The sequence below is a fragment of the Calonectris borealis genome, chromosome Z, assembly GCF_964195595.1.
Source record: "Calonectris borealis chromosome Z, bCalBor7.hap1.2, whole genome shotgun sequence".
Classification (NCBI taxonomy): domain Eukaryota; kingdom Metazoa; phylum Chordata; class Aves; order Procellariiformes; family Procellariidae; genus Calonectris; species Calonectris borealis.
In genome coordinates this window covers 51,796,720-51,821,983 of record NC_134352.1, presented here as the reverse complement: position 1 = coordinate 51,821,983, position 25,264 = coordinate 51,796,720, and the positions used below count along the sequence as shown (strand labels likewise).

General features: G+C 41.0%; 1 protein-coding gene across 2 annotated transcripts in view; it reads right to left on the bottom strand.

Moving 5' to 3' along the window:
• The window catches only part of FREM1 (FRAS1 related extracellular matrix 1), a 61,444-nt gene that overhangs the window by 18,192 nt on the left and 17,988 nt on the right, over window positions 1-25,264 (bottom strand). For both annotated transcript variants that reach the window (XM_075138291.1, XM_075138292.1), the window contains exons 12-26: window positions 24,426-24,593; window positions 23,702-23,910; window positions 22,780-22,873; window positions 22,077-22,329; window positions 20,028-20,225; window positions 18,611-18,796; window positions 17,447-17,643; window positions 16,436-16,664; window positions 14,671-14,815; window positions 11,250-11,391; window positions 9,666-9,861; window positions 8,661-8,925; window positions 3,661-4,075; window positions 2,159-2,360; window positions 1,546-1,690 (exon numbers count right to left, since the gene is read on the bottom strand). In XM_075138291.1, coding sequence (XP_074994392.1) covers window positions 1,546-1,690; window positions 2,159-2,360; window positions 3,661-4,075; window positions 8,661-8,925; window positions 9,666-9,861; window positions 11,250-11,391; window positions 14,671-14,815; window positions 16,436-16,664; window positions 17,447-17,643; window positions 18,611-18,796; window positions 20,028-20,225; window positions 22,077-22,329; window positions 22,780-22,873; window positions 23,702-23,910; window positions 24,426-24,593 — 3,044 coding nt within the window. The remainder of the gene's footprint in view (window positions 1-1,545; window positions 1,691-2,158; window positions 2,361-3,660; window positions 4,076-8,660; window positions 8,926-9,665; window positions 9,862-11,249; window positions 11,392-14,670; window positions 14,816-16,435; window positions 16,665-17,446; window positions 17,644-18,610; window positions 18,797-20,027; window positions 20,226-22,076; window positions 22,330-22,779; window positions 22,874-23,701; window positions 23,911-24,425; window positions 24,594-25,264) is intronic.

The following is a 25,264-nucleotide window of genomic DNA, read 5'->3' as shown; positions in this document are numbered from 1 at the left end:
GAAGGAAAATGAGCTGTGCTACTTACAAAACAATTTGAATTTTTCTAAAAGAAGCTTCTAGACCTTTCAGGGTTGACTAGCTCTAACATCAGTGGAAGTTTGCTCCTGTCTTCCTATATGCTCTGATACTTCTGGTGTGGGCAATCCATTTAGAAGCTGATTTGCTTTCTTTTTGCAAAAGCGGCTGCATGTGCCAGATGTAGTCCAGCAGGATTCAGATAAATTCAATTTTAATAATATCAACGTACAAATCAAACTTGTATTTTGAACCAGTGACCAGTAGGTGATAAATTGTTTAAAAAAAAAAATCTCTCACAGGCTTTTAAATCCAATATTAAAAATACTACTTTTTCCTTAAAAGCCAAATTCCCCTTTGTTCTGAGGTCCAGTGCAGCTCATAGATGAACTCTAATTCTCTGAAACTCCTATTTTCCATCAAAAAGTAGTTTCTCTTTGCTCTCTTTGTAAAGCTATGATGTTACGCATTTCTATTTATACGCAAGAACCCACACTTTCCCGCAAGGAGTGGCAGCCTTTTGATGGTGGTTTTAGTATCAGTGCACCTGTGAGCCAGCACAGCGCAGCTGGGAAGTGCTCAGGCTGGCTGTGTTCAGATGTGTTTGTGTGTGGGGACATCTTTTGGCACAGCGTGTGACTGCCAAAACGCTGTCCCCGGCTCTGCTCGGTCCCTGTCCCCTCTCTATCGTGCAGGGAAGTGCTCTGGAGAGGAGCCTCGCCCTTGGAGCCAGCTCTCTGCTCCTTTTCTCTCGCCATGAGTCCTGGTTTGTGAGTGGCCAGTTTAGCCCAGGAAAATAGCGCTAGTTGTTTTTCTCAGTTGCTTCTGATTAAATAAATTGGTTGAACATTCAGCCGTATTTCCAGAAACAAAGAGAAACATTGCCCCTGCTGTAAGAGCTACTCCCACTTTTGGCCTTTATGATCAAAGCACAGTTCAGACGATACCCCAGTCTCTGATTTTTGTACATTAGGCTTATCATATGTCACAGGGAAATTTTGATAATATGCCTAATATAAATATAGGCAGTGGATGACAAAGAAGATGCTGTGTGCCCTCCACCTTCTTTCAGTGCTCTTTTGCAGAAGTATGGCTCTCACAGCTTTTACTGCTGAGAGCATCCCTTCCATCGTGATCTCAAGCTTGTGAAAAAAGCATTGCCGTCAGCACAGGGCAAGAGTGACCTCCAGCTGCAGCACCATGTACATGAAGCAACAGTCCCGTCCCCTCAGCACCCAGTATCTCAAATCTCCAAATGCCCAACTGCCACTTAGAGTAAACTCCATTATGTTTTTCTCTGAGGCCCCGAAGGCCCTTGAGAACTGTGCCCCAGTTTAACCGGGAGCTAGCCCTTTGTATTTCGCCTCCCTGAGGGGAAGAAACCTTCTCTACTTTTCCACAAAAGAAATGGCAGTTTGAGTCATAGCTATGTTCACGTCTGGGCAGCTTCAAGCCCAGCAGGGGCTCACTGGCCCCTGGGTCAGCAGGCACAGTGCAGCACAGCACACGCCGCCCAGGGTCGGAGCTACCTTTGGGGCACTGCCGAGTTTCCACTGGCATCTGTGACTTGAAACTCCAAGTCGTCTGAATTCACTTCCTGCAATGGATTGATGACATAAAGTATGATTTTGCTGTTTAAATCCTTTTGGCTAAATCCCTCCTGAATAAATGCACCTGGGAAAAAAGAAAAACATTCAGGTGAATCAAAAGCCTGTTAGTAAGAACCACATAGCTCATATGGACTGTTTTCAACTTTTCCTTTTGTTGAACACTTAAAAAATTTGAACTTACAGAAACCTGGTTTTATAGCTAAAGAGCAACATCCCAGCTCATTATAAGCCCCAGCCAATTTCTTCCCATGTGAGATGTTTATCAAATGGCCAAGCTCAATGTTCATCTTTTTTTTTCTTGACACAAACAAAAAATAATTTCTCAATGGCAGCTATTAACCATCAAACTCTTTGAGGATTCATGATGAACATGAGACTCAGGTTTTAGTGTAAAATCTTTCTTACTACATTCAAACCTTGCCCAAAGTTTGCTAAGAAATTTTTATTTCCTCTATCAAACAAACATTAATAGGGTAGGTTTTGGAATTTGGTCTGGTATGTCCCAAAATACAGAGATTATAGAAGACAGCACCTGTTGTTACGTTTTCCAGGTAGCCATAATGAGGACCTCGTAAAATCTTAAAAATTATTTTGTCATCTTCTGTGTTGGGGTCAGATGCCTTCAGGGATCTGGCAGTAATATAGATCCCATAATTGCCATTCTTCAGCAGTTCCACATCAGAAAAGCAATGGAGATGAATAATTTTTGGTGCCGTTTTGTCCAAATGATCCACCTAAATCAAAGTTAGACAAATGTATATTCATTTCATAGCATCAGGATATTCTCTGCCCTACTTTTGCTAAAAGCACAGTAGCCTGCTCAGGGTGGCAATAGCCACTTTGACTCGCAGTCTGCTCCAGAAGAAGTCTGATCTCCAGTTAAGTACTATTTCCCATGAGAGGTTTCCAGGCTCAGATTGCCCAGTCGCTTGCTGCATGCAGCGGGATACAGCACACACCAGGGAGGGCAACACAAATTCTGTGTACTTCAGCCCTGATGTCCCACACTCCCCATAGTCCTTCTCCTTTTTGATGTAATAATTTTCTTCATAGCAAATGAAAACTCCAGCAAAGGTTTCTCACCTCTGTTTTACAATAACAAGCATGGAAACCTAAGGATTATGATAATCACAGTCATAGACCTGGCCAGTATGTCTCCTCAAATCTGTGCCACCTTTCACAACTTCTGATGAATCTTCTAGCACTCCACACGGTTGTGGCTGTTTCCATATCTCATCTGCCGCTGAAATGGCACTCCTCGCTCATCATATAACTTCAAACTTTGTGGTCAGGAGAAGTTATTTCATTGGTATCAGTGTTTTGAAACATACAGAATTTTGACATAAAATGCAGCCAGGCCTGCTTTGCATGCTGAAACATGCCAAATAGATACATACAAGAAGTCATAGCAAAGGCATCTGAGCCTATGACACAGTGGGAAGAACTTGAAAATGAGGGAAATGGGAAGTGAACAGAAAGATCCTAGTAAAGGAAGGAAGAATCAGAACAGGCATCTTACAAAGACTCCTAGAAGGAAGACAGGCTGTCCAGTTGTGGGAGCAAAGTGGCTGTAATTCAAGATTCCTGTGACCTGAAGATCAAGAGTCATCCTGGTATCCCTCACATGCAAATCACTGGGTCAGGTACCAAGTGGAAAAGCAGAGCAGGAGGAAGTTCATTCCTCCCCATAGCTGGACTCAACTTTAAGGTTGAGATTTCTATGTAAGATATCTTAGCAAGTATAAGTATTTAAGTATATACGTGCTAATATTTATATAAGCAGGATGTCTTTCTTCTCTTAAATACAGTCTCTCTCTTTGCACTCTATAAAATTCTTTGCCCGAGTAATGCATTGTGGCAAGTAGTTAATTCTCCAGGTTAATTATTCACAGACATAGAAAGCAAACATTTTAGCTGACAAATAACTCAGTTAAATCGTAGGCTGCAGCAAGTACCAGTTCTCATCAAAGTTACTACATCTTCCATCTTATCATGCTATATATCTCTTTTAAGTAGGCCTGTGGTCACACTTGCCTGAATGGTGAATGCCACCGGCTCGCTCTGCACCCTCCCATTCACGATGAAGCCTTGATTAGTCCTATCTGTTGCAACAAATGTAAATCTGTCAATCTGGGAATCCCCACCTCGGTGCTTGTATGCAACATCCCTGTTGTCCACATCTTGCTGGGTGAAATTGTACTGCAGTAGCACAGCCCCTCGATAATAGAGATGACCATATTGGGGGAGCTGAGCCAAGAGGAAGGTAAGGTTTTCTTTGTCAGTGTCTGGGTCTGAAAGCTGCAGGACATCAGGAGAAAAGAGTGCCATAGCGCCTTCCACTAATCTTAACCCGGTGTTCCTAGATAGTGTGGGCAAAGCGTGGTCGACTGCCTCCAAGGAGATCATGAATATCCCATGCTTAGTCCTCAGTCCATTGCTGATGATGAATCTGGTAAAGAGAGGCAAGGTAGTCTTCAGCATGTGTTCTTGATTCACCATGTACTGAAATGAAATGATAATACACACCTTTACTACAGGACTTGCCTGTGTTGATACTACAAAAGTAGTAGAGCTGGTTTGAGCTCAAACCCAGACTGTCGGTGGAGTGGATGTATAACTTGAAAACATGAGGGCAGATGGCCAAGAGTTGCAATGCATCTGAGGCAATCTGAGTAAATGCCAGAGGAATGGCTTTGAGGATGTACACATCAGTCTCAGCAGCCATAACAGAGCTGATCTAGTCTTCTAGCTCAGATACAGGTGGAGCAAATCTAAAATGGTGTGGGGCTTATTGTGCGTACATAAACGTTTGTACACATCCTTAAGTAACCTTCACTTGGTTATCCGGTAGTGGCAACTGCCAGTGAAAGTGCTGGCTTTGTCTACAACTTATGGAAAGAGGTGTGTAAAGTGCCTGGTCTGCCAGGACAATGTTTTTTTGTACCCAGTAGGCCCAAAACTATCTAAAAAAGCAAGCTGGAAAAAGATCCATCCTCATCTCACTTTACGGGTTTGTTTAGGCACTAACTATATCTATAAATTTCTGTATATTCAGAGGAATTGATTTATGTTTCTTTACAAAATTCAAGTAAGCTTTCACTGAAATACTAAGATTCTGTGGAAGATACTGGGCAGAACTATACAAGTTGCTAGGGTAATTTTAAAAATGTAGATGTCCATACCATGTATTTATCAAAGCATCAGATCTGCAAAGTTCTTATTCCATGCTGGGAATTTCTATTAATAGCAGCATAGTTTCTTATAATTCTCTCTCAAGCAGTAATATTTCTTTAGATATACTGAAGATTTGATTATGCTTTACAGTTAATTTTCCTTTCCTAAACAAGAGAAAGATAAAGGTGCCCAAGGCTGGAGAGAAAATCTGTTGGAAGCCTACCAGCTGGGTATGGGATTTTGCCATACAAGTGACAACATGTTCTGCAAAAATTTATTAACAAATTTAGTTGTGGATAAAAATAAAGAGAAAACCAATCTTTTAGCCTTCAAAATTCATCCTAGCTTTCAATGTCAAGATTATTACTTAAGTATTTTTTCTGAAAGCAATTACATTGCACATTGTCATGCCTGTACCAAAAACTTTTGAGGGTATATGAAACTAAAAATTGCTTTGCTTTGAAAATGTCTCACAATCCTTTGTGTCCCATCATGAGAGTTACCATTCTTTCTGTGGTTATGCAGCATAGTACATGAAAAAGCATCTTGAAGAGTAGTTTTCACCCAGGTTTGTTCTGCCTGAGCCAGAACTGAGTCTGCTTTGCAAAGAAATTTGCTTGTGGTAGACTTCGCATTCCCTGACCTTCCTTTTCCTCCCACCTTCCAAGGCCCAGCGCTTTGATTGCACATACAGTTACACTTATGCAGCTGATCTTGTATGGGACAGTATCACAGGACGGTTGTTTCAGACAATACGAGGGTCAGCCTAGCTGTCTGCTTTCCACCTAGCATGCTTCTACTGTACATAAGTGAAACGGGGACTGGTTGACATTTAAATTATCTACCTCTTCTTGCTCTCTTGTCTGCAGAACTCAAAGAAGTATTTAAATAATTACAGGGTCAGAACCTGGCCTATTGTTGCCTTGAATGTAAGTGACCTTCAGTAGGTCATGGAGTGGCTTACTGTGTCACACAGGCTGTCCATCTAAAACTCCTCACTGCCTTCACCAATGCTGGATGATTAGGGCTTGATCAACTTGTAAGCTGGCAGTATGCCGTGAAACAGATGGGGATGAGCATAGGCAGACCAGGGACTATATAGCAGTTAGAAATATGTTTACTGAGGATGGTATTCCCAGCTGGGAACCTAGAGACATCTGTCTGCACTGATCTAATGCTATTGTGCCAATGGTAAGAGGATGTGCTATTAGTAATCTAGCTGAAATCAAATACAGAACTAGAATAATGATGATAAATAATACGCTAAGGGGAAAAAAAAATCAAAATACGTTCAGTCAAGACCTTAACCATCTCTCAAAAAGTCTGGAAGATTGCAGCGGAAGTGGGTTTCCTCTGGTTCTTTTGATGGCTGTAAAATCATTTGGATGATGTCTCAAAGAACGTTTAAGTGAAAGACCTAGATAATTCGGTTCATGAAACTGAAGATTCGTCCAGTCTTCTACAGAATACCAGATAGGAGCAAACCTTCTGGTTATATACATCAGACTGAAATTTACAATGCAGCACTTGATTTCACAGGTGATGAAGCTGCCTGTGTCCAAGACGTCCTTTTTTCTGCACTTTGGGAGATTTTGGTTGTTTATTTCTGGCTTATGGCTGCTTCATCTTTTCCTTAGGAATGGAGAGCAGCCAATATTCTCCTTGCTCTGATGAATTTTAGGGGACAACTCTCAGGCACAGTTAGGAGGACATGTTGCATGGTTTGATTTCACCATTACCAACATTTTGTGCTTTCTGCAGTTTGATGGCAACAGAGTTGGCTGTAGGACCTAGCATCTGTCATGGCATTTATAAGATAAAAATGGAATCATAAATAGTGCCAGCTCATTACAAAATCAAGCCAGCGTGTCAAAATGGAGGACATTAGCATGTTCTTTTAGTATCCTGCTGCCAGCATCGGATGTCAGGTTGCTAATCACTTGAAGTCATCTGTCCAAACAAGTGCTGCCAAATCTTTCTTCCAGGCCAGCAGCACCAAACAATACAGGCAAATTTATGTCTGAAGGAAGTACTTCAGTGGAAAGTAAAAATCTGATCAGTTAATCCCCCCCGCGCTATAATTACCCATATAATTACTGTAACCATTCCTTGTTTAAATAATAATAATATTCTGCCACAATATTTATATGTCTACACAAAACAAATTCTTTTCCAAATGATAACATCAAGGAACCTGAATTATTGTGATTAAAATAGTTATTGAATATCAATATTTATTAAAGCATCATAACCTTACTTTCATAAGGCTGACTTTCTTGTTTGGTTCTTAGCCATCAGCCTAAACAGAAGACATTGGGTTTATCCACATGCACAGTTTCCCTAGAATTGTTTGGTCTGGTTTTATTAGTATGGTATAGAAGTCATATTGATGCAAGCCACTCCTACACTGCCTGACCTAGGGTTGGCATGACTGCAACCTTACTCGTCTAAGCTAATTCTAGTTTTGATCATAGTGTTTCACAATCAAGAAACATAAAGCCAGAGAATATTTGTGCACTTTTTCTGTTACGAACACAAGTGAATCAGACAAATCTCCTAAGTAGAATTTCCACCACATTGAATGTAGTAGAAGGGATTGTTTAAAATGTTTCAACTGAGGAAAGTCCCAAAATTACTTTTGGCTTAACTCTAGATAATGTCACCTGAGCTGCCCCGGTGTCATAGGGAGGTTTATTTGATGTCTTCCTGCCCCACTTACTTGACTTCCCTGCAAAAAAGCTCTCAAACTGGATGACGCAACATGTCCTTGAATCTTCTTCATGCATCATGCAAAATGCCATTCAGATCAGGAATCTATTCATAAGAGAGTGTAAAAAGGGGTCTTTTCTGAATTGCAACTCTTAGGAGCTAAATCTTTCATTTTTCTTAGTCACAAATGAAAAAAATAAAGCATTTATTTTTGTGTGGAAAATTTGAATTTTACAGGAAGTCCATCTTCTGTCAAAAGCAGTTTTCAGCGGAAATTGCCAATGCTAGCAAGAAGTTAGCGTTCTTCCCTTAGAAACATTTGCCTTATTTCTAAGCTTTTTTCCCCCCTGAATTTGCTGTCTTTTACAAAACTGTCCCCGAGATTTTGAGCAAGAATACGTCTACCCTGTCTTTACGTGATGATAACTCATTACATCATTCCACTCTATAACTAAGAGATTTAAGAACAAAATAAAGAAATAATTCACTTTAGGAGTACACCTAGTCTGAGCTGGTCAAAGGAGAAGGTTCAGAACCAGGTGAAAGTAAACTTAAATATCACCAGGCTGCTGAACTGGGCCTAAAGGTAACCAGGTTTACCCCAAAAATCCGATTGTCTATATGAATTTCTGAGCTATTGGCGTGTCAGAATAGATAAGTGGACTGGTTTTTAGTATGTTCAAGAACTACTTATGGATTGAAAAAGCCTGGAACTGAAGGAATATGATAAATAAGAATGGGCAAGAAAGCAGTTATTTAATACCTGGATGGACCAGTTTTACCACATCCAGCTGTAGCAAGAAACCAAAGGAAAATTCCACAAAGTATGTTCTTAGTTGTTTTCCCCCAGTTAAATCTTAACAGCTGTGCATGTTTGGGTGCTATAATAATATTGAAGCTGGTATCATTGGTGAATGTGGCTCTGGCTACAGTTTCAGCATCAATTAGAAAAGGCATTTATTACCAAAGCAGTCACAACTACGTGTATTATAGTAGAAATATCTTTGCTATATAAATATTGAGAATTCCCACAGAGCTTCCACCTCTTTTTAATAATTTGTTTTGGGTTTTTCTGTTTGTTTTGTGGGGTTTTTTTAAATACCCAAGAAATCCAAGGGGAAAAGTTTAGGGGGTGGGGTGTTATGCCTTACCTGAATGTATCTTCAGGAACAACTGCCTTTGTGTTGTGAACATAGCAGACTATCTGTCTTGCTACATCCATTTGGCTGAAGCTTGTAATGGGGATGCCAGGATAGCCGACATACTCCACTTGTCCGTACTGGGGTGGTGAGGTTATCACATAGAGGAGCTCCTCTGGCTTGTCAGTACCATCCAGTGCAAGGAGGACATCGGTTGTAATGTAGCCCCGATCCCCTTTTGGCACTCTAAGAGGTTTTATGAAAACAGCAATGTCTCCTGCAGGATAGACAAAACAATACTAAAATAGTCATATTGAAATGTATGTTGATCTCTTATGCATTATTTAGCCACATGCAAGCCATCACCAGTAGAAAAATCACAGGACTGTAGGATTATACAGAAATTCAAGCTGGAAGGGACTTCAGGATGTCTCTAATCCAACCTTCTGCTCAAAGCAGGCCCAGCCATAAGATCAGCCATAACCAGGTTGCTCAGGGCTTTATCTCATTGGGGCTTGAAAACTGCCAAGGATGGAGACATCACAACCTCTCCAAACCCTTGTTCCAATCTTAGCAGTGTCAGGTTAACTTGGTCTAATTTAGGTTTCTAATAGGGGTGCAATAAAGGAAGAGAGACCGTAAGTCTAGCCATAAACCTGGGAGACAGAGCTGTTCTTGAACAGTGTTTTGCCTGCCTTATTACATTCTTGCCATTTTCCTGTGCTTTGATTTACTCAGACATAAAGCTAGTTTCAGGAGGGTATTTTCAACTCTACTTGAAAAGTAGCTGGGAGTCCTGGGAGGCAAGGTGCAACACATTGCCTTAGGCAGACCCTTTTCAAATCCCAGTACCACTTCTTCACTAGCAGGTGAAATCCAAGCAGACAGACTTTCGGGATCTGCAGGGAGGCTTGCCAAGGGGCTATAGAGTGCTCAGGGAAGAATCAGGACATGTAGTCAGATCATCTTTGTTTCAGGAATAGGCACTGTAAAAAGTCAAATCTAGCAGATCTTTACCCTTTTCCATGTCCTTGATATTTATGTAGAAGTCCACAGCTGGGGATCTGTTGTACCCATCCCACAGATAAAATGTGAAGCTGTCTTGGTTCTTGGACCCTATAGCTCCTGTATGGACATATCTCACTAGGTTCATATCCAGTTCTTCCTGAGTGCACTTCATTCCAGTTTGGAGAGTCATCCAGCCTTGGCCTACCTAGAAAGAATAAACATCATTCATTAAACAGATAGTCTCCCATGCATCCTTCCCAGTTAACTGTGTTTCTTTGCAGTTATGCAGACTGTTAGTGGCAGCTACCTAGCTTCCTTTCTAAGCTATAGACTCTTTCCTCATAATATGTTTTGAAGGGCAGTAAATAGCTGGAGTTGTTCCCAAGCAGCTATAAGGCTGGAGAAGATACAGTGATCATTAATAAAATGGAGTAAATGGAGTTTGGCCACTTTTACTCCAGGAAATACATTTCTGCGCACTTCTCAATGAGACACCAACAAGATGAAAATGAAATGGTTCCTGACCCAGCTTGTGTTTTCTATTTCTTAATCTCACAAAGTTGCTCTTGGTTCTATCCGAAACCATCCCGAATGGGGTATCAGAAATGAACCTATGGGAAACTTCAGGGAAGCACAGAAATTTAGAGCCCCAGAGGTCCTCTGATGGAAAAATGTGAATTGCCCAAAAAGATTTCCTGCTTTTCTGAAGATAGCATAATACCCTATATTGGACTGATCTGTGTATTTGACATTTACTCTGCAGTAATAGTGTCACTAGCTTTGGAGCAAAGGTTATCAAGGACAGAGTACATGCAGGTATCCTATACGTTCAAACTGTCAGACTCCAGCCAGCAGCTGTCTCTCGCCCCAGTGTGTGGGACCCCTTTAATTCACAAGTCTCCCGTGATCCACAGACTCTTGCAGGGATCCAGCATCAAAATATGTTCCAAGCTCACAGGTCTTAAACAGATTTTTTTCTATTATATATGCATGCAATTAAAAAGAGGAATTTCTTCTATCTTTGTTCCTGTGGTTTATCTTTGGTCAATAGATGGTCATCTTTCCTTCCATTTCTAATCTTATATTTTGCCTTTCCTCTTGCTATATCCTTTCTATCTTCTTCCTTTTTTCCCTTCCTGCCCCCTATACTTTTCTTCTATCTCATTATTTATTACTCACTCTTTCACACACATCTCCCTCCGTTCTTTCTGAACCCTGAAGTAACTGAAGTAATGGGTTACTTGTAATTTTTTTTTGATCAAGGACTTCCCTCTCACCCCCTCCCAGCTTTGATGCTTGGTTTTCCCCCTCCATGGGATGATTCTCCCAGCATCTCTCTCCATTGTCGCCTCATATGATCTGCCATGATTTTCACCCTCCCTCTCCTCCTGTTGAGGATCTGGCCTTTAGTGTCAAAGCCTCTGGGACAGCATCATTTTTTGGTTCAAATACTCTTTCAACAATCAAACTGGCCACTGCCGTCTACTTCAAAACATGACAAACATTTGGGAGAAAAGGAAGATGAACTTCATTCTACCCTAAAAAGAGAGAGTTCTTTACATGCCTGCTTTTTGTTGAAGTACAAAGACTAACCTTGAGCTGAAGCTGACCATTTTCTGGAAGTCTTTCAAATAAGTAGTGAATTCTCTCCCTGGGGGTATCTTTATCTTCTGCTGACAGAACAGCACTAGAAATTATACGACTTTCACCCATGTTCACCTCTATATCATCCTTCCTGCAAAAATTAGAAGTCATGTATTGATGCAATAAAAGAAAAGTAACCTTTCCAACACGTAATTTCTCTGCCAGGAATATGGATTACCCAGATGCTGACAGAAATGACAACTGCAGAAAGAATGGAAGTAGGGTGCCTATTTCAGTTCAAAACAGAAAGAAAGCAAACGGAGTAGACCAGCTTCTCCTTACAATGGTGAAAAACAACAAAACAGATACCTACAACAACCTGGGATTTACCACGTCTGTCTTCTTCCCCTGGGCCCTATTCCGCTTACCTTCATACAATTTATAAGAAGAGGACAATGTAAAAAATAGACTGTATTATATGTTACTGCTACTATAGAGCACAGCAATACTGGTTCTAATGAACTGATCATTAGAGAAAAGACTGTCTTTCAAATGATTAGTCTGTCACTGCTCGCCTTAAACTTCAAGAGACACTACAAAGACTTAACTGGCTTCTTCTCTATGCTCCCCATTGCAGAATTTTCCTGGCTTCTTGATTCAGAGAAGCAGGTTAAGGCAAACTGTTCTTTGGCGGAAATGGTCATCACTACCCACAAATAAAATCTGAGGCAGCTCTGGCAGAAAATCCCACATAACTTGAAATTCATGTAGAGTCTTGCTCTAGGATGATTCTCAGATCTTGTCTCCTCTGTTTCCGTTCTCAGCTAGTAACTATCCTCTAATTTGCCTCTGCACACCCTGCTTTATCATTTTGCTGTTAGCTGTCTTACTTTTTCGCAATGTAGCATCCAAACAGTATTATTAGACTACATAAAGGTTTCAAGGAGGTTGGAGGGGATTCAGCATATTCAGTCACCCCAGGGATGGGACCTGCTCAAGCTAATCTGCCCAGGGGCCATGGAGCAGGTTGGAAAAGGACGGATTGCTTAGGCATTTGGCAGCTAAGCTCTGGCTGGACGCAACTGAGCATGTGCAAGCCATGCTATTTCAAAGGCCAAACAGAAATAGATTTTTACAAGAATTGCTAGACACATTCTTCGTATAACAGCCCTTTCCTTTGCCAAGCTGCAAGTGCCTGCTCCAAAGCAGAATGACAACTGAGATTTTCAAAGGAGAAGTTGTCACAATTATTTAGTGATTTTGGAAAATACATTTATTATTCTCAGAAAGGGTGGAGATTTTTTTTCTGAAGTTTCATATTCAAATAGATATGGATATGAGGCATAGAAATTTCATGTTTGGCAAAATGAGAAGCAAAGAAAATGGAATCATATGATAAAGTATATCAAGTCATATTAATGACAGCTCAAGCAACCTTAATGATTTGCTCATACCAGCAGTAAATATGCTGGGACTATGCAAACAGAAAGACCGGGTATCTGACCCAAAGACTGTATAAGCCAGGAAGAGAAGATTCAGACAAAAAAATAAGTGAAGATAAACATGTTTAGCTACACCCTGAATGCTGTCTAATCCCAACTCATTTTTCTGCATAGCAGTTAGTTGATTAAGTCCTTCTAGCACTCACATGTCTCATCTTAAGAAGAGGTTTTCAGGGGGGATGTGTGAGGGCCTTACATTCTCCAAGGGCACTCCTTGCTACAGGACGCAATCCAACAGGTGACAGATTGAGGTTTTGGCAATCACTGTGAATAACAGCCACTGTTTGCCAGCCAAAAAACATTTCATCCCAGATTCTTCAGTCTGTTGACCATAGCTAATGGAGATGAGAGCTGAAACTCCCTGGGGTGGAAAGGTGCCCCCAGATCAAAAGGTGAGAAAAAGCTCACAGGTATTGTCAAATGTTCACCTGTAAAACACTGCAGTGGCATAAGGGAGCACAGCAAAGGTGTGACTGAATGTGGCAGCTAAACCACTTCAATGCCAAACTGAACATGTTTCCTTAAAGCACTACTGCTTAACCGCTGGCAGCATACTGCATCTCGGTGGAAGAGTAACAGGCAAGAAGCCGTAACTTCATGTAATGAAATAGCGATTTTGCAAGTAGGTGGCTCACTATGTGCTACAGTTCACCACAGGAATGGCAAATGGTGAGATCTAACATAGCCAGACAAGGCAGCGATAGTTTCTGGATCCAGCTGGGCAAAACTAAAAACACTTGATTTCTTGCACTCAATCACCTTCCTTCAGAGAGAAAGAGTGGAAGATGACATACTAATCTTTACCGTGTGAGGAACAAATAAGCAATTATCAGTAATTATCAGTACATTATATGAATATACAAACTATACCCTTTATTCTAACTAGAAATGGACTTTCTCTCTTGTTAGCATTATGTGGTCCTTGATAATCTTTCAACTATAAAACTAACATTTGTTAATGCAGGAAGCTCTACATGGTAAACAAAACATTCAAAATTCTCTGCAATGGGAGATGTAGGTCTGATCTGAAGGTAGACCAAATATCCTGAGGAATCAGAAATTCCTGTTTTAGTGGCAGCCTGCTTAACAGGCTGCGAGTCATTTTCGAAATGCAAACTTTAGAGGTTCAGAGCTATACCCCCAAAACCTCCGGGCCCCCAGCTCCCCATCTGCCTGCCTGGGGCTGAAAAGCAGCCAGAAGGTGGAGACCCTGATGCTCTGTGGCGGGTTGTCAGCTAAAAAATGGAGATCCCAAGGGACAAGTTCCTTGTTAAAATGTCCAGGAGGTTCAGCTCTCTCACAGCCAGCTGCCTATCCGCAAATGGTCAGGCAATTTCTGACCACATCTAATTCATTTATGACTCCTAGTTTTGAACTGTAAGGGAAGTTAGCATGTACCTTTTCAGAAGGTGAATTATGGCTGAGGAATAGAGTGTTATAATAGAAAAGAAGAGAATCATTAAGCTGAAAGGCTTTCCCCCGTGACACAAGGAGGCATCAACCTTGTGGATTCTCTTGTGCCAAAATCCAGAGCTGCTTTCAGAGAGGCGGTTACCCCAGGGAAGGGAAAAGCAAAGTAAACTGCAACCAATACCATGGTGGTCAGTGGCCAGCAGAGGTGTGCAAAAATCAGGGCTCTCTGGCAAACATCTTGAATTAAGTTGTGAAAGACAAAACAAGCATGTTCCCCCACCCTTTTTTCTCTATTCTTTTAATATTGAGCAACATTAAAGCATGCCCTTCTTTCACTAAAAATGTTTTTGTTAAACAGGCTGATAGAGACACACATGGAAACATCTGTATTGACATTAGTCTGTGACTAGTTATGACATCCTCTCCCCATCAGTCACGAATCTGCTGTTTTGATCAGTTTTGGATCATTTTGTCTCAACTAATCCCTCTGTCACAGACAGGAACATGTGGCTTACTTGCTCAGCACTGGTTTCTCATCATTAACTGGAATGACCTTCACTGAAATCGTTCTGAGGACTTTATGTTTTCCATCTGATAGCTGGATTTTAAAGCTGTCAGTGAGGTTTTCCGAATTGTCGTGCATGTACATCAGCTTCATTCCTATGCAGGGGGCGGAGGGGGGGGCAGGAGGAGAGGTGGTGCCGGAGAGAGAGAGAAATGGAAAAAACAAATAAATCTGACTCCTGCAAAATCTCTCACATCATTTCACTCTGCTTCCATCACCCTTCTTTCATCTCCCCTCCCCATATGCCCTGGTCACAGCAAGCTTGTTTCAGCTACCAGAAGATGAGCTTGGCGAGCCACTGCTGTTCATTAATCTAACCACATACTATTGATCCAAAGACACCAGCCTGACCTGAGTAAGGGGTGACTCCCTTCACAAAAGGGTCTCTGTCGGTCTGAAAAAGGCACATTTCTTCTCCTCTCTTCATTCCAATTCATTTTAACAGGGACCCTGAAAGGGTGAGACTATCAGGCAACACTTTTTTGTGCCTTAAATAATCCTCAGGGAGCTTTAAAGAACCTTGGGAAGGATAGCTGGCCTTGTGGCTATGACCATGGACAATCAGAAGATCTGGGCTGGAGATGGCTTGATCACCATTGTGGACAGGAAAAGAGAAAAGCCAAGCAATTGGCAGAGAGTCAAAAACAGGACTTGGAAAGGCTGAGGAATCTGGGGACATGATATTTCTGAAGGTTCATATTAGACAGGCAGAGAGAAGAAAAATCTTTCCTCAGATTTTGAGGGCTGAACTGCAATTTGAGTGGCAGGATTGAATTCATGTCCCTCTTTATATTGATAGATCCCATATTTCACTAAATGGCCACAGTCTGGAAGAATCCACCGTAGTCTTGGCAGTATTAAATACACTTTTTGATTACATGTACTTGAAAGAGGTTTGCTGCTTCAAAGCAGGTTAACTGATCATGCTAAGCTATAGAACCCCAGTTCATACCTTTTTAGTTAGGTATATGAAGGTATGATGAAGGTATATATTGCGGCTTTTCAACGTAAAAGGGAGGCTCATAGGAAAGATGGAGAGAGATTTTTTACCAATGCCCATAGTGACAGGACAAGGGTCAACGGTTTTAAACTGAAAGAGTGTAGGTTTAGATTGGACATAAGGAAAAAATGTTTTACAATAAGGGTGGTGAGCCACTGGAGCAGGTTGCCCAGAAAGTTGTGGATGCCCCATCCCTGGAAGTGTTCAAGGTCAAGTTGGACAGGGCTTTGAGCACCCTGATGTAGTGAAAAAAAACCCTGCCTATGGTAGGGGGGTTGGACTAGATGATCCTTAAAGGTCCCTTCCAACCCAAACCATATGATTCTATGATTCTGTGATCATTTAGAGCAATATTTAACCCCATGATCAGTTAATGTGTTTTTAAATCAGTTTCTGCCTCTGTTCTAGGTGCTGTCAAACATTTTGACATCTGTTTGCTGATATGTTACAATACTCCCTCTATTTTTTCAGGGCAGATGGCCCCCTCAGTCATATTACTACCCTTTCTGACATGTAGGCCTCTGAGAGTGATTTTATTGACTGTTCTAAAATCAATAGACAACGCTGGCATTAAATAGGTTAACTTCTATTCCTAAACATTGTCTTAGAAATACACATAAGGCAAGTGAATAAGTAAGTGGTGAAGGTTTCTTACTGTGCCACCTTGCCTTGTTAAAGGAATGAAAGACCAATGTCAGAAGAATGCTGCACCTACCACTCTTCAGTAGCTCCATGGAAAAGTCATGAACAAGCAACCCATGGCTGTGGTCGTCGTGGTTAATTAACCGTTTATAGTGTAGAATATCATTGCCATGAACTCCATTAACAAGGAACCCGTACCAGGGCCTCTGCACAACCCCAAATACCAAATGGTCTTGAGGCACATCCAGATCAACCGCACTGATAACAGAGAGATCCAGTTCTTTCATCTCCCCCTCTTGAACCTGAACATGAAAGAAAAAAATGTCCAATTCTTTTACATAAAAAGAAATTATAGAATTTTAGCATCGTTTCCTAAGTAGGGTATTTTTGTGTATGAGTGTATCTCTTTGTTTCCTCCACCCCTTTCCCAGTAGCTTTTCAACTAGTTTAAGAGACATAGAGTAGCAAATTGTTAGTGATGGAAAGAGAAGGTGAGACAAGGAGTTCGTATCTGCCCCAATTAATACTAAAGCTGTTAAGTAAGTAAACTTCATATTAGTGCTAGGGAATGCACAGAGGAGAAAGCCTTTAAATACATAAATATATATAAAAATATGGATGCATATAAATTTATACACATACTTTACAGTAATATAAGCTTACACTGCCCTAGCATGGTGGTCACAGAATTATTATTTATATTAAAAGCAGTCTTCAGAGAGGGGAGAGGCTATGCCAGAAACATAAAAAAACTCTACAAAAAAATTATAAAAGCTCTTGCAAAACCAGAAGCAGCATAACAATCCTTCTGCTTTCTAGCTGACTTATTTGTTTAAAGATTTGAGCCTTTTTTTACTTAACTGCAAGTTACCAAACTGAGCTGTACACTGCTCCAGTCCCACTGAAGCTCTGTCTTACAGGTTTAAATGGGATTTAATTGGGCTCTTTCCTGAACTAGGCTGAACTACACAAAGTAAGGGAAAGATGCAGAGGAACAGGAGTTAGAACAATGTTCTTATTTGTATTAAAGAGTGTTTTCTGATATAAAATAATTCTATGACAGGCATTTGGGTTTTTTCCTTACGGTAATATTCCTTGCCATGAATTCTGGGACTTCATCATTGGTTGGGCTGATCAGCACAAAAAATGGAGTCTCTGCAGAGCGATGCAGCCCATCAGTGACATAAAGTACAAAGTGGTCTGCTGTTGGCTCCATTCGCATGTGCCTGGCTTGTACATAGTTTATGTTCAGGGCTTTCAGGTGCTTCAGCTGAAACGAAGCTAGAGATTTTAAAGAGATTATGAATTAGCACAATCTTTTCCTGCTTTCTGGACTTAAGTATCGTTAAAACATCTGAAAGTATGTCTTCCTTCAGTGAACAAATAACTTGGATTTTATAAGTTCTCCTTCATTTTTTGGCTGAAAGAGTTACACTGCACACGTTACCACAGGACACGTGCCCTTCCCCTGAAACAAAAATGCATCCTTCTGCTTCTTGTGGAACTGTGCAACTTCATACTGCAGAACTGGGCCCAAATAAAAAGACCCAAATAACAGGCAGGAAAAGATCTGAGGCCTAAGTAATTACATTGACTGTTATTTGACTGACAGACCAGGAAAATGGGGAACAAAAGGCTCAGTGATCCTGGGTGTCCAGCTGGAGACACTTGTAAAAGCTGGTAGCATTACAGAGTATGGCACAATCTGTTCTGCTGAGGATGAAACTGCCTTACAATGTTTGAAGGTGGACAAGGGAAGAGACCCAAGTCAATCACCATCTCTTTCACTTTTGTAGCTTTGCCTTGGAAACTAACATGGGACCCCGGCTTTTCAAATTCTCAGCTACAGCATTTAATTGACGTATACTTCAAAATTCAATTGACTATACTTCAAAAGAAGTATAGGTGAAGGGAAGTGCGGGAGCCTTGCATGGGAGAGTGAAGGGGGAGGCAGAGAAAACAGATTAATGTCTCATATCGCCACTTCTAATAGATTGCAGCTGGAATGCATAAAAGAAGGATTGGCTTGTTTACTTCAAGTGCCAGTTCTTCACATTTGCAGAGCTGCGGTCTCCCCTTGAACTCCTCCCACACAGTCCCACTGCTCTTCATCTGCCAGCACCTGCCTTCCTCAATAAGCCCATATTAATGCACACACCTGCAGCTACTTCACCAGAGCCCACCTCACAGCCCTCCAGAAGCCCTCTATATTTCATCTGCTTGATTACCATACATCGTTAAGACTTACCTATACTTATACCAATGTTGCTTTTCTCAAACCCAGGAGAAGGCAGTATATTTTCAATGTAACCAAACTGGGGAGGAGAAACCAAGACAAACTCTAAGTCATCTGCAGTGGTGTCAGGGTCAGTGGCAAACAAATGGTTGGTGGTAAGGGCTGCTGAGGAGCCCTCCTCCACCACAAACCTTGCACCTGCATACAAACAATATGATAAGCATTGTTGCTTATTTAGCTCATTTTACTGTTGTTTTTGTTAACAAGAATGGAAATAATAACTAAGGGGGAAAAGACAACAAATACTGAGTTATGAGGGATTTTGGTTTAGATTTTTTTTTCTCTGCTTACACCACCAACTCTACTTTTGCAATCATGTAAGTAGAGAGGAAGGGAATCATGAAATTATTTTACTGGTAAGTTATTACGTATGGTTTATGTGCTGCTCAAAATCAGTTGTTGCCTCTGTTTATCAGAGCATTAATTACATGAGAGCTGTTACGAATTGCTCATAATGAACAATTTTTCATGCATCACTGCTTAATTTCCCTGCTGGGACAATGCTTCATTTCCAGAACATTACTTGGGTGAGAGCCTGCAAATTACAAAACTACTCATACATATGTTTAAATATTCTCTGAGATACATAACATATACGTGATGCTTACAAACAAATGACATTGAAAAAGACAAGCATACAGAAAGCATACCTTTAATATGTATACTACAGACCTCATCCAAAGCTCAGGAAGTCAGTGGAAATTTCACACAATGGGCTGTTGGTGGACTAAATGTACATTACCAACAGTATTTCCATTTTAACTGAGTATTTTCAATCCTGAAGAGTACTAGTGAAAATGTGGCTTCACATCTATTAATCTGTTGCCTTACATATATAGTCTGGATTTGTGTTTATTCACTAACAGAGTTAAATATAGGTAATAAAAGATTCTCTCCCTTCATATAAGGGCCAGAGTCTAAATTTCTGTTGTATACTTTACGTGCAGAGGTAGATAGATGTTTACATTTTTGCATTGTATAAACCTGACAATTGTCTGGACCTAAGTTCAGTTCAGGGACAAGATATTGATCACTTTTACCCAGACATATGCAGCAATGGACTTGTATAGATGGAGGGGAGCAGATCTGAGCACTGTCATCTCTAACCACATGATTTAAACATGCAGCTGAAGAGCCACAAGCAGTTACTTATACTTGTACCTGCCGCTGAATTTGGTGGTTGCACTGTACTAGCAAAAGAAAAAAAATATTGATGGAAATTCTGATCCAAAACTTTTGTATGCTGATCTCAGCTGACTCTTTCTGATGCTAAAAAACAAACAAACAAACAAACAAAAACCCTGAGTCTTTAGCCATTACGGTACTGCATAGCCCACATTATAATGCTATAGTGAGATGAAGCTTTCACCAGTTGCAATTGATGGAGGCTGGTTGTCCACCGGCAGTACAGTGATGTTAAGGTCATATACTGGAAATGGATTGTGAAGTGGAACTGGAGGAGGAAGAGGTCCATCATAACAGCAATCTTTCACATCTAGGCCAGCCTCGCCGTCAGAGACAACGAAGGTTAAGATCTCAATGGAAGGAGTCAGGCCAATCTCCCCACCTGGAAAAAATGTTGCAGTTCAGAAGAAATATTTTACCAGAATTTCATGAAGAATAATTTTATATCCTGCAAGGACAAGCTGCAGTATTCGAATCAGAAGAAAACAGCAAAATTACTAGAGTTCTTAATTCTGGCTGGTGGGGGTGCTGTTTGGTTAGGGATTTCGTTTGTTGTTCGTAATTAATTTTAACCAGCTTACTTCTATTCTAGAATAAAAAGATGTGGAAAAGTATATAACTAAGTTAGTATTACTAATAGCTATAATATTATTATTGCAATATTATAATATTGTATTGTAATTGTAATAAAATTGCTAATAGTCCTCATGATTCTATTCTTTGTGCACTAAGGCATGTGCAAAATGTACATTTATGCAGAAAGAGAGGTTTTTTCTGCATTCCTTCTCAAAGAATGTAGGAAAAGATCTTTCTTTTATATATGTACTCTCTCTATGACAAGTGGTAATATCCACGCTCTTTCAGAAGAAAACATTTTTGCATACCAAGAAATGCATGTATTCCTATACGCCCCTTATCCCTACGAAATGGACTATAACAAGGGCTGTGCTTTGTTGCTCTGCTGTATATTATGCCTATAATGTTCAAAAATGTGGGCTGATACAACACAGGACTGGGAACTACCACCCCTTGCAAGAAGCATCTGTGGCTGAGTGTATTCTAGTTCTCAGCACTCTGGCAGCCTGTGTCTTGCATTGCTGCAAGGTGTTACTAATAAGCTGCCTGCAAAGGAAAGGTAGTGACTCCCACGCTCTCTTGCAATATCTACTGGCAGCACATGTAACGTGTAGAAATTTGGGAATGAAAAACACAGGCACCTTGGTGTCAGCTTCTGCCCTTCATTGCCTCTGCAAAACACTGCCATTGAAATAATGTTCCTGATATCTTTAGGATGCTGAAGAAAAGTTTGTTATGGGTGGCCATAATCAAGTACTTCCTTCTCTTCTCAAATACCAGCTGTTCATTTTAGGCAGTGCCAAGCCTGAAAATATCACATATATTCTCCATGCTAGTACAAAATTACAGACTAATTACACAGAAAACCAGAGCCTTTGGAAAAAAAAAAAAGACTAAAGCTGTCATCAGAGATGTAGAAAAGAGAACCCCTTTAATGCTACTGAAAGGATGAAATTAAGTAAGAAAAGGAGTTAACCGGCTCTTGGTTTCTGTGAATAATTAAAAAAAAAAGTATTTTTGGATTTTAAAGACAAAACCACAAAATAACATCTTTTTAGCACCGTGGTTCTTTTGAAGGAAATCTGAACATCATTTGTCTTGTGGTACAGAAAGACTATAAACTGTCCAAAAGTGGATATCCATGTAGATTGGGGAGGTAAGCAAAAAGTACCTCAGGTTGTTAGCAGTTTTCTATTAAAACACGTCATCCTCATTTACAGCGTTACATTATTTTATCTAAATGTGACTACGGAAAAAGATCAAAGTTTTTTTTAATGTCAAGAAACAAATAAAAAGACTCTATTTTGTACCTAATTTAATAGTACCTATTTTGTACCTAATAATGGCCAAAAAGGCCAAAGATATTTTATCAGCAACAGTGAACGAGATCCTCCAGGATTATGATGCTTTTGTGTACTTGTTAGAATATAATTTTCAGTTCAAAGAGGGATTTGGAGAACACATTAAAACATTTGGTAGTTGTACATCATCAGCCCTCTTTCGAAGACAGCTTACTTTTTTCCCCTAATCACAACACATGTGGCTTCTCAGCAGTTCCTGCTGAGCTTCTGCAAAGATTATATGGATTCAGTTTAAGATTTTCTGCCAAAAACTCTCTGACAACCTTCCAGTCCAATTCTGTCCTTAACTCACTTACTAGTGTGCTTATATGTGACTAAACCAGAGGTGACATCAGCTTGGAAGAAACGATCCACAGCAACGCCAGCTTTCCTCACTACTCCGTGGTAGGGCTGGCGAGCCAGCATAAACATCAGTTTCATGTCATCACTGTCTGCGTCTGTGGCATAAATATACTCCGAGGAGAGGACCACCTCTTCACCTTCCAGGCAGTGGAGCACAGGAACAAGGCCTGCTTGCATAACAGGTGGCTCATCATTCACAGGCAACACCTAATCAGAAAAATAATTTAAGATCTTTTATCTTTCATTTCAGTGGAAACCTGTTGTTTTAACACATTGCTTTCCAGCCCAAACCAGCAGTATGGTGTCAGTGTCAGAGAACATTGAGCTCTCTCTATGAACAAAATGAAACCAGCTGAATTAAAATTAAAATTCAAAGACAAAAGCAAACCAAACTAGATAATTATAGCTCATATTTCAGTACAGAGAGAATAATTCCAGACAGAAGACCCCAAGCTGGAGCAAGCACAAATGCCTTTCAGCTAGTACGAGCCAAATCTCCTCTCAAATTTGGCACACAAACCTGAAAGCTAGGGTCGAAATGGAAACCTAACAAGTCCAGTAGCTTCCAATTTCCAAGGGAATGTAAAGACTTTCAGAAGTCAAGTTTTGCACTCTTCTACACAGGCAATTGCTCTCAGAAATATGCAACACACTGACCTTGACCTGCAGACTGAACTCTACAAAGTGGATGCCATCTGTGGCTGCAAAGAGGACATCATCAGTGAGAGTCTCAGAGCCATCGTGCCGATACCTGTGAAAAAAAAAAGAGCTACACAGATGTCACACAGACAAAGAAGCTGTGCTTTCTGGTCATGCCAGACAATGTGGATCCCTCCCAATATAAAAAGCTGATCCCTGTGCAAGGGTGTCCATCTAAGACTGCTGATTCTGGATCAGACTGTCTTCAGAGGGCTTGTGGGGTCTCCTACAAGAAGAAAACCCCCGAGATAAAACAGACATCATCTGGGAAAAAGGTTTCACTGAGGCTTTGTCATCTATGTTTTGGCTGCTTGTGAGATGTCTACCAAACATGTATGTCCTCACTGCGGTAGGTGCTCTCCTAGACTAACAGATGGAAACAGAGTCAGAGAGCTCTAATTCTGCGTGCATGTAGAAAATCAAATCTTGTTCTTGCCACAAATAGCAGCAAAATTTTCATCTCTAGGTTAATCAATGTTAATACAAGTTTTCTTGTAAACTAACCAAATTTAATAAACACAAAACTTCCTTAAAATAAAAAAGCTGGCAACCGTTGCCTTCTTCACAGGAACTGCATGGCTGAATACAGAATTTGCCTCCTCATCTGCATGGGGCAGTGCTTTATAGAGAAACCTATCTACATCAGACATGGTCGCTAGCTCCCGCTTCCTGGCCACACAACAGCTCAGCTTCTACAGTGACCATTCGGTCCCGAGGGTCAGCCAGCAGTCTTGGCCTAGAGCAGCTCTGCCAGAGCCGTGCTATGGTGAGCATGGCTAGCTGTAGCCTCTGCACCTCGCACCACTTCACTGCAGGGCTTTCACTCATCCAACTGAGAGACTCGGCCACTGCAAGAAGAAAAGACAGCTACTCTTCTAACCTGACTGCCAGGGTACGCAGGTCCCCACAGGAAAGCCTGTCGCCTTCATTCATGGGAATGCCATCCAGCTCCACTGCCCCGTGCTGAGGCTGTCTCTGCAGGAGGAGGAGGAGATGCTCCCATTTTGTGTCCACGTCAGAGATGAGAATGTGTCCCTCTGTGACAGGGCTCAGGCCACCCTCTTCCACTCTCAAATGGCTTGTAAAAACCTGCATGGAGGAGAAATGATGAACTCTCTTTTCTTCTGCACCTCCAAACAGGGCAATTTCAATTTGCTCTGGTATAAGAACGTGTGACACCTTAAAAACCAAAATGCCAAAGGCTGTACTCTTTTCTGCTGTGTTAGGAAAACCTAAGGAATTTACTAATAGTAGGCCCAAATGTGTGCAGCCCAGTCCTGATCCCATTCACGGAGGCTTCATAGGCAATAGGCAACACAAAGAGGGAGGATGCAGTTTTGCTACCCAGGATGTGACGTATGTATTTTTGTACTCAGACACTGAAGGTAGCCCTCAGCTTATTTAGCACAAAAAATCACCTTGCACACTTACCAGACTTCACCTTCCTCTTCAGTCCCAATGCAGGCTACGTGCAAGATACTGAAACCCTGATCCCATGGAAGATTTATTTTTTATTTCAGTCAGACCAGGACATCTCTCTGCATTTCTGTTTCTACCCAAAACTATTTCCAAGTCCTTCCCTCTCACCTTCAGCACCACCCTACCTCTGGGGCCTGATTGTCCACAGGAAGAATTGTAATATTGAAGCAGACCCCATACAAAGTGCCACCGTGTTGATTGCTGATGGAAAAAATAAACTGAACTTGCTGAGGTTCAGGCCCAATGTCCTGCAGCGGCGGCATGTAGGCAACTTTCATATAGTTCACAGCATGCTGCAAAAAGAGAAGAGGGGTGGATGTAAGAAGAGATAACAGGAGTAGCCATAATCCAGGACATTAGGGACCTTTCTCATCCCCTGATTAGATGTGATCCAAACTGTCAAAATTAATTCCAGAAACTTTGCACATACTCTTTATCTACTGACAATACCTTGATTAAATGCATCTTTAGCTACAATCAGGTCAGTATAGGTTCAAATACTCAAACCTGTAGCAAAAAATACAGGCAGTTTATAAGTGATAATAGAGGCAATGGCCTTACCTTCTTGATGGAGCCCTTTAAGAATGCTGGTCCCAGGGCTTTTTCTAACTGTGACTTTAAAATAAACAATTCATCAAAGCACAGCTTTTAATGTAACATCTCCCATAGCAGTTGAATTTGCCCTCACCAGTATGAATAAACTGCACACCCTGCCTCCCGAGGTGAGGGCAAGCTGGTGAAAGAGGCTAAAATAATCACGAAAATCTTGCATCCAGACACCCATGTTAGGCACGTGATTAAGGATTTGTAGGCTCAGAGCTCTCATTATGGTACTGCAATGATCACCATTATGTAACCTTAACCGTACAGCAGGATATAAAACAGGGCACCTCACTAATATTCATAAGACTTCTGTCAAACCACAGAAGCATGAAAACTGAACAACAAAATCTTGAAGAGGCCT